This window comes from Brienomyrus brachyistius, chromosome 5 (genome assembly GCF_023856365.1).
Source record: "Brienomyrus brachyistius isolate T26 chromosome 5, BBRACH_0.4, whole genome shotgun sequence".
Taxonomy (NCBI): Eukaryota; Metazoa; Chordata; class Actinopteri; order Osteoglossiformes; family Mormyridae; genus Brienomyrus; species Brienomyrus brachyistius.
Window position 1 is genome coordinate 30,071,903 of NC_064537.1, and position 16,787 is coordinate 30,088,689.

The following is a 16,787-nucleotide window of genomic DNA, read 5'->3' on the forward strand; positions in this document are numbered from 1 at the left end:
AACCACTTTTGTGCCCACTGTTCCACTGGTAACTATTACGATTACGGATTTATTGAAATCTGCCACGTATTTATTAAAACGACCGAAACAGGAAACCGTTTTGTCCAAATTTTGCACCATTAAAACTAGCAGACGCATTTAAATGAAAGCGACAAAATCTTACCATAAACAAGGTGTATTAAATGTTCCCGAACCCGACATCTAAATTCACATAGGCTGGACCTACCTTTAAATTTCAAACTCTTTCGTTTGTGACATTTACGAGGAAGATTAACAAGTTAATAAATAACAAAATATAAGGAATGGTAGACATTCTGGTTTAAAGTGAGAATAAACTTCACTTCTTATGATATTGGTGGCAAATGTACTATTACAGATGCAAAGGCAACTTGCAATAATACACATATAGAACACACACTATATTGCCAAAAGTATTGGGACACCTGCCTTTGCACACACATGAACTTTAATGATGTCCCATTCTTAATACATAGGCTTTAATATGGAGTTGGCCCGGCTTTGCAGCTATATATAATAGCTTCAACTCTTCTGGGAAGGCTGTCCACAAAGTTTAGGGGTGTGTTTATGGGAATTTTTGACCGTTCTTCAAGGAGAGCATTTGTGAGGTCAGGCACTTATGTTGGATGAGAAGGCCTGGCTTTCAGTCTCCACTCTAATCCATCCCAAAGGTGTTCTGTTGGGTTGAGGTCAAGGCTCTGTGCAGGCCAGTCAAGTTCCTCCACACCAGACTCACTTATCCATGTCCTTATGGACGTTGCTTTGTGCACTGGTGCGCAGTCAGGAAGGGGCCGTCACCAAACTGTTCCCAAAAAGTTGGGAGCATGAATTTGTTCAAAATGGCTTTGAATGCTGCAGCATTAAGAGTTCCTTTCACTGGAACTAAGGGGCCAAGTCCAACCCCTGAAAAACAAACCCACACCATAATCCCCCCTCCACCCAACTCTACACCTGGCACAATGCAGTCAGGCAAGTACCGTTCTCCTGGCAATCGGCAAACCCAGACCCATCCATTGGATTACAAGATAGAGAAGTGTGATTCGTCACTCCAGAGAACACGCCTCCACTACTCTATAGTCCAGTGGCGGCGTGCTTTACACCACTGCATCTGACGCTTTGCATTGCACTTGGAAACCCATTCCATGAAATTCTCTACTCAATGTTCTGGAGCTAACCTGAAGGTCTCACGAAGTTTGGAGATCTGTAGCTATTGACTCTGCAGACAGTTTGTGCCTCTGCATGTATTGTCCCCGCTCTGTGATTTTACGTGACCTACCACTTCATGGCTGAGTTGCTGTTGTTCCCAATTGCTTCCACTTTGTTATAATACCATTAACAGTTGACCGTGGAATATTTAGTATTGAGGAAATTTCATGACAGGACTACAATACCGTAGCGGCTTGTGACCAGAGAAATAGTGGGGGCACATGGATGTTTTTGTATTTCGTATTTGAACCATTTATGAACTGTATGTTGTCATGGTCATCTTTCTAATCAGGAAAGCCAAATTATTATTATTATTATGTGATTTCTGTAAGGTGCTTTGGATAAAAGTGTCTGCTAACTAAACATAAACTTAACATAACCACATGCTTATCACACTGCTAACGTCTGCTAATGACGTTGGGCCGACTTTATGTCCGACGTTCGACCAACGTTAAATGTTAGCTGATCCAGACTAAGGTACTTTTCGTTCGAACCCGAACTACTGCTTGCCGACTTTTTGACCATAAGCACCAGTGCTATTTTGCAAGTTACAGAAAAAGAGATGAAGCGGAGCAAAAATTGAGCAGATGGAATTATTTTTGTATTCCAGCTACATTTAATGCATTAGTGATGTGTCGATCGCGAACGAAACGGTTCTCGGAGCCGGCTCTTTGAAGTGAACGATCGGAGCCGCTTTTTATATTTCTCTATTTTTTTTTCAAGCCGCACGGATTGGTCAACCACACGATGCGTGTCTGCTCTGAGCTGGAAGGGGAGGAGCGGTGCTATAGGGTGCGTTCGACTTGGGCTTTAAGTTTTATGTCGCCTTGCTCTCTTGAGGTTTTTGTACTATGTGACATGGTCACGGGTGGTGACGTTTTGCAGCGCTGCTGAAGTCGGACAAAACAAATTTAACCGTGATGCATTGCGTTGGGACCAGAATGCATTGCTTTAAGCTAGCACTGCAAACTGCTGCGTGAAGTCGAACGCACCCATAGACAAATACAGCAATCGCGGGCACAGACAGAGAAACAGGAGGGAAGGAGACGCGCACGACAAAATGAGTGACTGCAGGAAACGGAGTGAAATTTGGATACATTTCAATTACATTGATAATACAAAGGCAGAGTGTAGAGCGTGCAAGGTTAAAATCTCATATCGACCAGGCTCTACAAATAGCCTGCATTGGCACCTGAGAACTGTACATCCATCAGTGCAGTGGGAAGAAAAAAGGGAAGCAAGTGAACCTGCTACTAATGAAAGTCACAGTTTGTCTACTGCAACTGTTGAAAGTGCCAGTTTGTCAGTGTCTACACCGTCATCCAGTACAGCACCACAACCACCTAGGCCTACAACCTAGAGCTCTATGAGACAGTTTGTGCAAAAAGCTATGACTCCAGTAAAAAAGAAAACAATTGATGAGGAATTGGCTAAAATGATTGCATGTGATTTCCAACCATAGTAATTCATTTCACTAATACTTTTACATTATTTTTGGTAATAAATTCATTTAAGCACCAAATAAAATCTGAAGAGCCACTTGGGAGCCGAAAGAGCCGGCTCTCTTAAAAGAGCCAGAATTCCCATCACTATAATGTATCAATTAATTCATTTTTTTGATTGTGTCTCCTTACTTCTGCATTGGAAAATTTGATTGCTAACCAATACACTTTTGTCTAATATCACTGGGGTGGCAGTGGAGCTTACCAGCACCTAATAGTGGGATAATGTTAAATATGCTGTCTTTCGGAACTTGGAACTGGGAATGGCATCACAAAACACTTAACGGTGTTGCAGTACAGCAAGTTGGAAAGCCATTCAGCAATACCAGGGACCTATTTCAAAAAGTAAGATTTCTTGCTTCCTGGATAACTTGTGAGATTTAATTTACCCCAGTTTAAATTGCCTTTATCTTTGTTCACTTACATTTAGCCCAGACTACCTTAAGTGCAACTGATTGGTTGGAACAAAACCTTCTTCTGGATTTGTTTTTTCTGGACCTGAACTTTCCCTCTCTGACCAAGACCAGGTTCTGGAACTTTGGTATGAAAGAGCCTATTATGTATTAGGCAAGTCAACAGTCAATTCATGAAGTTGATGTATCGGAAGCAGGAAAAATGGAGCAACTTTGACAAGAGCCGAATTGAAATGGCTAGACAACTGGGTCAGAGCATCTCCAAAATGGCAAATCTTGTGGGGAGTTCCCAGTATGCAGTGGTCAGTATCTAACAAAATTGGTCTAAAAATGGCCAACCGGAGACTGGGTTATGGGCACCCAAGGCATCTTGATGTAACTGGGGAGCAACAGCTATAGTCAATCGCTTCCAGGCCCACAGGAGAACTAATGTAGCACAAATAGCTGAAAAACTTAATGCTGGCTATGATGGAAAGATGTCAGAACACACAATGCACTACAGCTTGCTTAGTATGGGGCTGTGTAACCCTAAATCGGTCAGAGTGCCCATCATGACCCCTGTCCACCACCGACAGTGGCTAAAATGGGCAGGTGAGCAACAGAACTGCACCATGTAGCAATAGAAGAGGATGGCCTGGTCTTATGAGTCACATTTTCATTTACATTGTGCGGATGGTTGAGTGTGTGTACGTAGTTTACCTAGGGGAGAGCTGGCACCAGGATGCGCTATAGGAAGAAGGCAAGCTGACGGAAGCAGTGTGATGCTCTGAGCCATGTTCTTCTGGGAAATCTTGCGTCTTGGAATCATCAGGCTAAGTACACTCTTTCATGGCAGTCATATTTCCCTATGGCAGTGGCCTCTTTCGGGAGGATGATGCATGCTGCCACATCCAAAATTGTTGAGGAACGTTATGATGGAACTTGAAAAAGAGTTCAAGCTGTTGACTTGGCCTCCAAATTTCCCAGGTCTCAGTCTGATCGAGCATCTGTGGGATGTGCTGGACAAACAAGTCCGATCCATGGAAGCTCCATCTCACAACTTATGGGACTTAAAAGATCTGCCACAAATGTCTTGGTGCCAGATACCACAGGACACCTTCAGAGGTCTTGTGGAGTCCATTCCTTGACAGGTCAGAGCTGTTTTGGTGGCATAAGGAGGACCTACACAATATTATGCAGGTGGTTTAATGTTATGGCAGATCAGTGTACAGTATGTGATATGCTTGACTGCAGTATTTAATTATAACAAAAATGTTAATGTTTTAAAAGCTGTTTTGTTGTTGAATCTGTTATGTGTTCTAAAAACTCTAGGAAATAATACTGCAGTATACATAGGGCTAATGAATGTAAATTGCATAATCATTGCATTGTTGTGTTACTGCAAATAGCATTGTTTGTTTTGTATTATTTTCACAAATGTGATTTCAATTACAAGTGCAAACTTTAATTGCTATGCAGACCATATAAATGTGTATTATACTAATGAGAAAATTTTTCTTGCTATAATTCCAGTTTCGGTAAAATGCAGGCTGATTCAGAGTTCTTTAGTTTCCCACTGCACAGCCAATTACTGAAGCTCCGTGACTTAGAAAATTCCTTGTGAAGAAGCGTGCCAATCTGATGTGGAATTTAATGAGATCTTAAGAAAACTGTTTGTCATAAATGTTTATTGTGCCCTCTAGTGGTCTCTGTTTTTAACTGAGTAAAATGAATGCACTCTTAGGTAGAAAAAGCTTGGTGCGTTGGCTTGTTGGGGCTGCCTCCTACCACCATACGCCCTAATGGGCGATTATGACGATTTCAAGGCCCCCGAGTGACAAGGGCTCAAAAAAATTTGGAACGTATATGGATTTGTGTGGAACGGGGCCCAATAGGTATATTTTCATGGGGCCCAAAATCTCTAGCTGCGCTACTGCGAACAGAGTTGGGGTTTGAGTCTTGCCTGTGTTTTATATGGGTCTCCCAATCTTATTAATGGTTAGATGGATTAATATTAGTGGATGGATTATTAAGGGTGCAAAGCACGAAGTGCTATTTATTATTATTATTATTATTATTATTATTATTATTATTATTGTTGTTGTTGTTGTTGTTGTTATCGTCGTCATCATCATCATCACCATCATCATCTATTATGACTAATATACAACACACTTTGTCAGTCATGCTTTGTGACGTGCATTTTATCACCAAGTGCCGCCGACATTCCAGGCAGTGAGAGGGAGCGCATTGGGCTGGGGCGGAGCGTAGGTTTGTGGGAGGCGAAGCTCACTGCTTTTGGGACAGCGGAAGGGAAGTACAGGACGCAGTCTGCCCGGTTTAAGTTGACGATCCGTGACTGTTTATCAAAATGGATCATAACGACTCGGGTATGTATTATTTCTTCTTTTGTCTTTTATTTGCAAGTAAATTCAAGTAATTGAAACTCTGGATCCGGCAGGCCAGCTTGTTGATCGTCCGCTCGATAGCTATGTTTTTATTTTTATTTTAGGAATCCTTCATTGTTTCGCGCTGTAATGTAATGGCTGTTATTTGGCAGTGCTGTCCCAGAAAGTGAATGCTAACTTTTGCTAAAATTACATCATAAGGACAGAGGTTGGCGTTGTGCGCCCATGTTAACGCCGTTTGGCAGCAGTAACGTGTCTGAACATCTCCGGAATTCCTTATATTCCTTGGAATAGCATTGTTGTAGCTCAAAATTACACAATTCCTGTGTATTAAGCATGTTACAAAAACTGTGGAAGCAATGCTGTTGTTGTAATAATAACAATAACAACAATAATAATAATTCTTGGACATATACCTGGAAAAATGAAATGTGTGGCATTGACTACTGCTAGCTTTGTTTTGGTATTAAACTCTATGGTGAGATTAATGATGTGTTAATGTAACTCTGTAATAAAATAAGGCCCCGCAGCCCCTCTGATTGCTCATTTGGATCTTAGCAGCCTCGTTGCCTCTCCCTTCAGTTTTCTTCATGGGCCCGAGCGGTCCTGCCAGTAACCTGCTGCTGGACCAGCTGCCCAGCTACCAGTCCCTGCTGTACCGCCGGAAGTCATCCGTCTCCGGCAGCTCGAGAAGGCGGAACAGCCAGCGCACGCGATTAGGCTCATCTTCCAGCTGGAAACTTAAAGGAGAGAGAATGGAAGAGAGGCCCAAGGTGGCACCACTGCAGAGACCTGCCCGCGAACTGCCGCTCTCCATGGTGGAGAAACGCAGGCACAAGTCAGTCACCTGACCTCCTGTCCGCGAGACACACACATCATGAAAACAAGATCAATTCCATCAGCTCTGTTGACTGTACTGTACACTCGTGTGTATGGGAGATTAAGCTTATACATGTTTCTTTTATATGAAGTACTAACAAGTGCTTCAGTGATATCTGGACAGTTAATGTAGTTTGCAAGTTTTAGTCTTCACTTATTAACTAAATATCCATCCATCCATCTTCCAGCCACTTGTCCTGGCTACGGTCACCTAAATATAAACTATAATGTTATTATATGTAATTAGTACTAATTATTACGATGATTATTATTATTATAATAATTATTGTTGTTATTGTGATTACTATATCACGTCATAACATTGATAAGGCTTCAGGAAAATTGGAGTGGAATTGATATCAAAGTGTTAGCTGAGTTTTAAACATGTTATAGAAAACAGCTTAAAAGATCACAAACACAAATGTGCAGCATTATGTAAAACAGATATATCAAATTCCATGCAAGTTCACTTAACGGCATCGGAAGAGCTGTAATTTGCATCGTTTGAGCTTAGTCTGCAAGCAGCAGTTTTGCGATGGGTGTCACTGAGCTGTCGGCTTTTTTGTAGACGCGTTCGACATTCTGGTCTGGAGAGAAAACAGGAAGTAAAAGGGAAGTGTAATAAAGGTGGAAATCGTGCTCCAAAGAGTCATACATATTTTAACAGAAGACTATCATTTCTCTAAGTGAAACAGATATCAGCCTCTTGATGCTGTATTCTTCTGTATGGTCCTGTTACACACAGCTCATTATCCCTCTTAAATGTATGCAGCCTGTGTTACCGACTCGTATTTCGCCTGGGGCTCATTGGCAGATTTTATTTTAATGTACAGCCCAGGGATTTAGTGGCACTTAACCCTCGTGACCCCAGCCGTGGGGTATCCTCAGAATACCCCTTGAGTGATCGCGGCCTGTCTGCCTGCCAGGGAGCGGCACATGGAGAAGGAGAAGGAGCTGGTTGGCTGGGAGCAGTGGTGGCAGGGGACTCGGCACTCTCTCAAGAGGCTGAGGGAGGAAGCTGGGCATCTGCTGATGGCCCTTCAGCTCTGGAGGACCGACATCCACGTGATAGAGGGTGAGAGCTGCAGCCTTCCCATGTGCGCACCCTGCCCTGACAATGGCGCTCTCTCCCTCACGCCACCTCTCTCTGCACCGTAGGGATGTTCGGCACGGGGATCCGCTCTTACTTCTCCTTCCTGCGGTTTCTGGTCCTGCTCAACTTTGTCATTTTCCTGTTGATTTTTGGCTTCGTCATGCTGCCCATAATCGCCGTGCCCCACGCCTCGGGAAACATCACCTCCAACCTGGGCGATGGTGGGTACCAGCCTGTGCCTTCTCTCCGCGTGCCTTGCATCTGGTATGCAGACAGACTTCCCCTGGAGACACACCATGTCCCCCAGACGTACCTCCATAACACAGACTGACCTCTCTCACAGTGACGTCACATCCCTCATATAGAATGACCTCTGTCACAGTGACGTCACCTCCCTTATACAGATTGACCTTTCCCGCAGTGACATCACTTCCGGCATACAGACTGACCTCTGCCGCTGTGACATCACCTCCTTCATACAGACTGTCTTCTCTCGCAGTGGCGTCACCTCCCTCATACAGACTGACCTCTTTCAGTGGCGTCACCTCCCTCATACAGACTGACCTCTTTCAGTGGCGTCACCTCCCTCATACAGACTGACCTCTTTTACAAGGATGTCACCTCCCTCAAATAGACTGACCTCTCCCATAGTGACATCACCTCCCTCCTACAAACTAACCTCTCTTACAATGATGCTATGTCCCTCATACCGACTGACCTCTCCCACAATGACGTCACCTTCCTCACACAGACTGTCCTCTCATGCAGTGATGTCACCTCCCTCATACAGACCGATCTCTCTTGCAGTGACGTTGCCTCCTTCATACAGACTGATCTCTCGCTCAGCTCTCATACATACAGTGGAGCAAAAAAGTATTTAGTCAGCCACCAATTGTGCAAGTTCTCCCGCTTAAAATGATGAGACCAAATGCTTATTTCCCACCATACTTTGCAAATAAATTCTTTAAAATTCAGTCAATGTGATTATCTGGATTTCTTTGTCTCATTTTGTCTCTCATAGTTGAGCTATACCTATATTGAAAATTACAGGCCTCTCATCTTTTTCAGTGGGAGAACTTGCACAATTGGTGGTTGACTAAGTACTTTTTTGCCCCACAGTAGCCGCCTGCCTCATACAGACAGACCTCCCTCACAGCTATTCACAGCCTTGACAAAATATACACATTGATTATATGCATTTCATTGATATCCAAATGAAGAAAGCAACTGAGCTTTTAGTAAGACAGCAGGCTGTGCTCTGTTTTTCAGGACTGACATGTAGCGATTATCCCAGCACCTCCAGGCAGGGCCTGGTTGTGTTTCACCAGTACATCTCAGACCTCCTGTCTGGCACAGTAAGTACAGCGGCACCACATCACTGAGGGAACTAACAGGCCTGAAATCTGTCTTTTACAGCATGTACTCCTCACTGCATTGCAGACTTAGTTTTCCACACCGAGCCCTAAATGATCTTTGTAAGGTTAAGCTGACACAGGCCTCTCACACATCTTTAGTGTCAGGAAATGTAGCCATGTTATTGACATTTAACAGGAAGTGTAAATGAATTACTGTAAGTCCATACAGAAGATGTCTGTACTGCGCCCTTAAAGCTTCTTGCTTGTTCCTTGTCATACAGGGGTTCTTGGAAGAAACATACCTGTTTTATGGGTACTACAAGGTGGACGGCATTAATTACCCTAAATTCACTTACAACCTTCCTCTGGCCTACATCCTTATCACCGTGGCTTACCTGTTTCTGAGCCTCATATGGATTGTAAAAAGGTATGTTGCGTTTTACAGTGTCGTGTAAGCAGTAAAGGAAGCGACTGACGATGACATCACCAGTCGCAGAGAGTAAAGCTTGATCACTATCCTGCTGATTATTTAGCACAGTGTTTTCCAGCCCAGCCCTTGGGGACCTACAGTTGGTCCTACAGGAGCTCGGAGGGGGCAAATGTGGACTGACTGTGGGTCCCAGAGGACCGGATTGAGAAACATTGATATGGCTAATGTTTGCAGAGTAAGATTAAATGACAGGAGGCTTCCTAGGGGCCTTGCTTTGGTCTGAGTTCCCCTGTAACCTCCAGATCTGCAGCTGGCTTTAAGCAAAACCTCATCCAGGATGAAGAACTCTTCCAGAGCTTCTGCAACAAGATCTTCGCGGGCTGGGACTTCTGCATCACCAACGCGAACGCAGCCAGGTTAAAGAGGAGCAGCCTGAGCTATGAGCTAAAGGTGGGTCGGAGCTAGCAAATGGAGGGGGGGGGGCGCTGTTGCACGTTCTTACTCTAATCCTGTCCCCCCTACCCAGACGGACCTGGAGGAGGAGAGGATAAAGCAGAAGATAGCGGGGCGCACGCGCAAGGAGAAGTGCCGGATCTACACAATACGGTTGGCCCTCAACATGTTTGTGGTGTCCGTGCTGGCTGCCTGCTTCTACAGCATCTACAGGGCCACCATCTACTCCCAGGAATCCCAGGTCAAATGCAATATTTGCACCAGTTTTTGTCATTGCCTTTTGTTACTGTTGAAGGATCTGGGTTTGCCGGTCTTCTAGAACTTGAGGTTGAGATTATATTGTATGACTTTACTCCTGAACTGGGACAGCATTCACTTTAAATGCAGGCCTTATTGATCCATTCTGCTGGTTTGAAAATCAGGGAAAATCACTGAAAATGTTATTGGGGACAAAAAAATCACACTTACAGCCTTGTTTATACTGGAGGAAAAGATGACTGTCCACTGAGGTTTTATGACATTTGAAAAATTTCAGAAATCTGGTATTGATGCAGTCTGTGCAACAACTGAACAGTTTGTAAATATATCAAAATTGTGCAGAGCATCTTAAAATGTGAATTAAAAAAAAAATTCCATTCCATCCATCCATCCATCCATCCATCTCACAGCTGCTTAGTCAGGGTTGCAGGGCAAATGTTAATAACAAGGAATAAATTGCACACATGCTTTGCTTCATTTAGCTGTTTATTTTCCATCAGTGTGCTTTCTGTTTATGTCCGATTAATTCCAGGCCCAGCTCCGGCATCAGTAAAGTCTTTAAGGCTAATTCTGGGATTTATCTAAAATATATATGTGAAAATTATTTTAAAGATAAATGGTCTGCGGGTGTTTTTTTCAAAGTAATACTGACCATCTGATTGGCTGCAGTGTTTCCCTCCTCTCCTGAACTTCATAATGCTGCGGCCACTTAATACTGACCATCTGATTGGCTGCAGTGTTTCCCTCCTGTCCTGAACTTCATAATGCTGCGGTCACTTAATACTGACCATCTGATTATCTATAACCCAACAGCCATTTCTTGTGGTAGCGGGACTTGTTACTTCCCAGCTATGGCTACATTTCAAGCATCTTGTTTTCCTCGTCGCCCAGTGAGTGTTTGTTGTGGAATTCAACGGCCGGATTAATAAGGCGGTAGCATGACTCATAGGAGAAAGATTCTGACTCACCGTACCTTTGAGTTGTCAAGGTCTGAACGTGAAGGTACTCTCCTGTCCACAGATGAAAAGCCAAATCTTCATACTGGAATTGCTCTCTGAGTACCTCCCCTCCATCGTGATCACCCTGGCCAACTTCATCACTCCGCTCATCTTCTCGATCATCATCCAGTATGAGGACTACTCCCCTGCCTTTGAGATCCGCTTCACGCTCATAAGGTATGGGTCCTCATCTGCACCACTACCCAGGGAAAACCATTCATTCACAACCTGTGAATATGAATCTCATCCATTTGAGGTTCTTTACGGATCTGGTGGTAATCGATCCTCTTTGCTGATCCTCCTCGTCCAGGTGCGTGTTCATGCGTCTGGCCAGTATTGGAGTGCTGCTCTTCTCCCTCTGGTCCCAGATAACCTGTAAGGACAGCAGCTGTCCCTGTGGGTACAACCACGAGCTCTATCCAGTGAGTACCTTCGGGGAGAGTGAAACATGCCTCTGATGGCTGGGTAATCCAAGTTAAAAGCAGTTGAGTTTTCTATTAAAGGAATATAGTGCGGTAGGGTTTAAAGGGGGTAAGTTTGGGTAATATTCTTACCTCTCACATTTCTGACCCAATCTCTGATTTATACAGCCATATATATTTACACGTGTAGAGACAACCGCTGTTAAAACCGTGCTCAGTGATGTTTGGCTGCATTGTCCCCAAAACAGACTGAAGGCTGTGTTCTCTCTCGCCGTTACACAGTAGCTGCCTTGTTAAGACACAATTGTGGCCTAGTGCAAGACTCGAATTTCATGTATTCCACGTAAGGCTTTCTTTGATATTCTTAAAATGATTTTAATCTAATACTAATCTTGGTAGAGCGATTGTACTGGAAAAAAACAGTAAAATAGGAGCTACATTACTGTGTGTGGGGCGAACATTAGAGCATGAAAGATGAGATTAGCAAGTTTTGTCAGCGTATGACTGTAGTTATGATTGCTGTGCCCGCAGTGCTGGGAGTCTCGCGTAGGGCAGGAGATGTACAAGCTCATGATATTCGATTTCCTCATCATCGGCGCCGTCACTCTCTTTGTGGAGTTCCCCAGGAAGTGAGTCTCCTCTACCCCTCCATCTGCCACATTTTCCGGGCTGGAGTTTTAAGATAGGACAGACCTGCCACTCTGCATGGCTCACTGTACCCACCATGAGGCGCTGTTTCTCGTTCCCCTTCCCAGGCTCATTGTCACTCACTGTGAATACGGCCTGGTCAAGTGGTGGGGGCAGCAGGAGTTCGCCATTCCCCAGAATGTTCTGGAGATGGTCTATGGGCAGACCATCTGCTGGATTGGCACCTTCTACTGCCCTCTGCTGCCCGCCATCAGCACCATCAAGTACTTCATCATTTTCTACATCAAGAAGGTGCAATGCCTTGTCCAACTGTCCAGGGCTTTCTATGAATGTGGAAATGATTGGGATGGCAGTTTTTTTTCTAAGATTCCTGTCTGCTTATGCTAAGTAAATACTAAGTAACCCAATAATGACTTTATTGTAAGTACCATCATTGTTGATTAGTAATGATGAATAAGTAATTACCAGTAATTATAGCGTGATAAATCTTGCAGCTGACCTTAATACACAACTGCCGGCCAGCTACCCGCCCCTTCCGCGCCTCCAGCTCTAACTTCTTCTTCCTGGGGGTGCTGCTGATCGGCCTCGCCATGGCCTCCGTCCCCATTATCGCCAGCATCGCACAGTGAGTGACCGTGCTGCACTCCAGTCTCTTGTGTACACAAGGGGGCGCCACTGAGCACTGTCTCTTGTGTGTGCGGGTCTCTCAGGATCAGCTGCTCGCAGGCATGTGGGCCCTTTGTCGGCTACAAGACCTCCTGGGAGGTGGTACCCCGTAGCGTAATGCAGCTGCCCAATGGAATAAATGGCATATTGAATAGCCTCGCCTCGGAGGCCTTTGCGGTGTGCTTCTTCGTCATTACCTGGTGAGCCTCTCCGATCTCCCATCTCCTACTTTGCTCTGCTGTGTATTCCCTGCTTGCGTGCTGAAATCCGAATGCTCTATCTCCCCGCAGCATGGGCATGTTTTATGTCATCGCGCTGGCAGGAGCTCACAAGCGTGTGGTGCACCAGCTCCGGGAGCAGCTCGCCATGGTGAGTGCTGGTGATACAAGACAAGAACGGCATTCCGGGAGGCAAAGCAGATGCCCGATCTTAGCACGAGCTGAAGCTTTGGGAGATGTTCCCGGTCTGTTGATGTGACATGTATTACAGTAAAATCCCGTTATAACGGATTTCAAGGCACCTGGCAAAACAGTACGTTATATCTAGAGTTACTGTATGCCCAGAACACAACTAAAGGACACCATTTACTCATGCCACACCCCAGCAGACACACTTGTGGTTTAGATTATTAAATTGTACATGTAGTAATCCAGCTTTACCTCACCAGATGCATAACTATTAATAATCCCGACGACGTATCTGCACTGGATATCACCGGCACGCCACGCGCTTGTAGACGGAGCCTGCATGTGCGTTATAGCGAACAAAACTACAGCTAAAAGCGGCCCTGTCCGTTATAAGCGAAATTCCATTATATGCGAGTCCGTTATATCCGATGCTTTTTCTGCATGTTCTTAAAGGCGCACGGCCGGGACCAGCGGACCTCGTCCGTTATAGACGATATTCCGTTATAAGTCCACTATAATGGGATTTTACTGTAACAACATTAGCGTGGTGAGATTTATTAGAATTTACACTACAAATAAAGACACTAAATATAAAAACAATGTGTCGCCTCTCCATCCACCCATCCATCTATCCATCTTCACACTGTTTGTCCTGGTCAGGGTTGCAGGGAAGAGAGGAGGCTACCCCAGGAGGCACAGGGCACAAGGCTGGGGGCACCCTGAGTGGGATGCTAGTCAGTATGTTAGTGCACCCTTAAAAGAAAAGAATGCTGATATAACCGAGCTCTTAATTACAGCTTTGGAAAAATGAAGAGAGCACAGCACAATTAATTTATTTTACTCATTTCTCAATTTATGGGTGCGTGTCTGTGCATAACATTTTTTGCAAACTGCCGCTTGGTTCTTCCCTGCTTCTCCTTGATAAAGGGCTTCTTTCTTCCTTCTTGGGACTACAGTCCTGCTTCTAGGAGTCCAATATGAACTGTCCTAGCAGTGCACTTCACACCTGCACTTAATGTTTCCTGTTCCTTTTGAAGGTCACTTGATGTCATCCTCCAATTAATGAGAAACTGTCAGATAACTTGACGGTCATCTTTGGCATTAGAAAGTTGCTTCTGCCCTTTACCTGGCTGGTTTCTGGTCATTCCCAGTGACTCCTGCTTCACCTTGTTCTTGTGTACTGCTGTTTTAGAAATTTTGTGCCTGGAAGCAACCTGCTGGTCCATGTAGCCTTCTGCCAGCACAAACAGGATTAAACTAGGATTTAGAAATGCAGGTTTGTTTAAAGGGGTCTCAATTATTTCCTGAGCTGCACCTACCTAGTGGTACAGCAGCATATAGAGGTAGGTCGAAGGGTTTAACCTGTGTTACATTTGTTTTCTTCCTTCAAAATTATCATGAAATGTTTGGCAGGTGCTTCCAGAACAGACTGTATTTTGCTCTCTCCCCATTCAGGAGGCTCGGGACAAGCGCTTCCTGATCGAGAAGCTACTGCAGGCACAGAGATCAGTGGCAAGGTCCCGAGGGGGGACGTCTTCGAGCAGCTCGGGTCTACACGGCCCTCAGAGCAGCTCCTCCCAGGGGCTCTGCCTCGTCGAGCCACCCGTCTCTGCGACCAACGTGTAAACTCGATGGGGGGGGGGGGGGGGGGGGGGGGTTCCTCAGGACACTTTTAATGAGCCCATCCGTGAGCCCCGATTGATCCAGAGGAGGTCTGCACTATCCTTTTGAAAGACAGGCCTCACAGAACTCCTGGGAAATTAGCCTGATCAGCGTCAGGCAGCAACTCGTCTCCCCGCCTGTCCTGCAGCCCAGCAGGAAATTGGACCAGGTGGTCAGATCTGTGGCCTTAAAGAGGAAGCATCTCCTCCAGTATCCTCCAGTGCAATAGAATTCACTTTGCATAGCCTGACTCGTCTGTGGTGCCTTTTTCAATATTTTGTCCGTTTACTTTTCCAGTGGTGTTTTTTTTAACCTACTTTGTTTTTTTTCCTCATTGGGAGTTCTGATCGTTAATTCCTTCAGTGAAGGGCCCTTTTTTAAACAGCAGTTAGTCTGAATTAAGTTTCAGCTATTCAGTCACTTGCCGCAAATTAAACAGAGTGACTAAAGACAGTGTAAACACATTGATTTAGGAAGCTGGTTTCTGACAGATACTCATAGTGTATACTTTTATACAAATGCAACACTTCATTTAGCAATTAGCCACTATACTGTTGTCAACCTACCAGTCTTCTTTAACTTTTAAAAATATTTTCTCTACTGTGATTTTATTATTACTGTTGTCTTTGTCAAATGGAAATATTTTGTTTTTATAAATATTCTATAATATTAAATATTATTAAACCATTATTAGAAGAAGTAGCTTAATTTTAGTGTCATCCCCCCTTGTGTCATTTGGTAACTGACTGTTACATGTTTTGTACTACTCAAAATAACCAGTTTTCTTTTGTGATTTGTCAAATGAATTAAAGACTTTGAGTATTTTGAGTTTGAACTCTTCTCTTGTTCTGATGGTTTTAGGGGCAATAATTTATTTATAAAACGATGAAGTAGAATATAGCATGTGACAGTCTTCTCTTCAACGCTGCAGACTGAGTAATGGCGAATGCGAGTGCAGCATTGAGGGCTCGTCCTGTGTTGTCTCTACAATCTCCAGGCTTTACGTCATCTCATGACTTCAGATCCTGACTGACTTGTTGTACAGCTCCCTGACCAGATTGGCTGCTACTTAGAAATGAAACTGTCACACACCAAAGGTCTTACATGCCCGTGAGGGTTTTCTGCTGCTTGTAATTGGGGATTTAGATGGGAATGTAAAAGCTTTTGGAATTCGGTCTTTGTTACTGTCGTCCTACCCCTTAATGAGAACCTTGAAATACCTTTGGGTATCTCATGGACAGAGTTGGGTAATTCAGGTCCGTAGAGTAAAAGTCCAGACCGGGATTTAGTTTCAACCAACCAGGTGAGTACTACTGTGACTGTGACTCTTTATGTTCAACTGGTTGGTTGAATCTAAATCTTGGTCTGGTCTTTTATTCTCTAGACCTGAATTACCCAACTCTGCTCATGGGGTGGTATGCTGGTGCATTGGTTAGCACTGTTCCTTCACAGCTCTGGGAGCAGGGTTTGAGTCTCTGGTATGGTTCTGTATATGTAGGGTTTGCACCTGTACCCTCTGAAACAGGCTTCTAACCTTTGTGGTTCTACATTGAACAACAAGGTTTGGCAGAGGTATTTGGGCATTTTATACCAACACATTCTTGTCCATAACCACATCCCCAGTACAGGGTCAGAGTGAGCCTACAGGCAGGGGGACACCCAGAGTGCAATGATTATGGCCAATTTATAGTCACCAACAGGAGGAAACTCCAAGGTGAGCGTGCAAACTGCACATGCAGAGCCAAATCCTAAATCTGAACCACCAGCCCTGCAGCTGAGAGGCTACAGTGCCATCCAGTGTAACATCATGTGAGGTACAACTCAGTAAATGGAAAAGGACTCGAGATGTTTTCGAAAGGGCAAGTCATGTGTTATATTGCAGATGGGGTAGTGATAATATGGAGGGGCTGCAGTCTCAGTGAACTCGCTGTCTGCCTTGCAGGTAGCTGAATGGGACGGAGAGTGAGAGAGACTTCAGATCCTCAGCACC

At 44.5% G+C, this 16,787-nt stretch overlaps 1 protein-coding gene across 1 annotated transcript; it reads left to right on the forward strand.

Moving 5' to 3' along the window:
• Window positions 1-5,341: 5,341 nt before the first annotated feature.
• LOC125741726 (transmembrane channel-like protein 7) lies at window positions 5,342-14,777 on the forward strand. Its single transcript, XM_049012983.1, has 16 exons — window positions 5,342-5,508; window positions 6,109-6,364; window positions 7,332-7,480; window positions 7,564-7,719; window positions 8,768-8,853; window positions 9,135-9,280; window positions 9,586-9,733; window positions 9,810-9,977; window positions 11,015-11,169; window positions 11,303-11,414; window positions 11,946-12,043; window positions 12,170-12,353; window positions 12,557-12,687; window positions 12,773-12,928; window positions 13,019-13,097; window positions 14,591-14,777. The coding sequence occupies exons 1-16, from the start codon at window positions 5,490-5,492 to the stop codon at window positions 14,759-14,761; spliced, it is 2,214 nt and encodes a 737-aa protein (XP_048868940.1). The 5' UTR covers window positions 5,342-5,489; the 3' UTR covers window positions 14,762-14,777.
• Window positions 14,778-16,787: the final 2,010 nt, after the last annotated feature.

What these genes read in the sequence shown, in the direction of transcription:
- LOC125741726 (XM_049012983.1), top strand. An exon ending in CACCTCCAACCTGGGCGATG is followed by an intron (nt 7,720 to 8,767) that starts GTGGGTACCAGC and finishes TCTGTTTTTCAG; the next exon opens with GACTGACATGTAGCGATTAT. An exon ending in TCATTTTCTACATCAAGAAG is followed by an intron (nt 12,354 to 12,556) that starts GTGCAATGCCTT and finishes TAAATCTTGCAG; the next exon opens with CTGACCTTAATACACAACTG.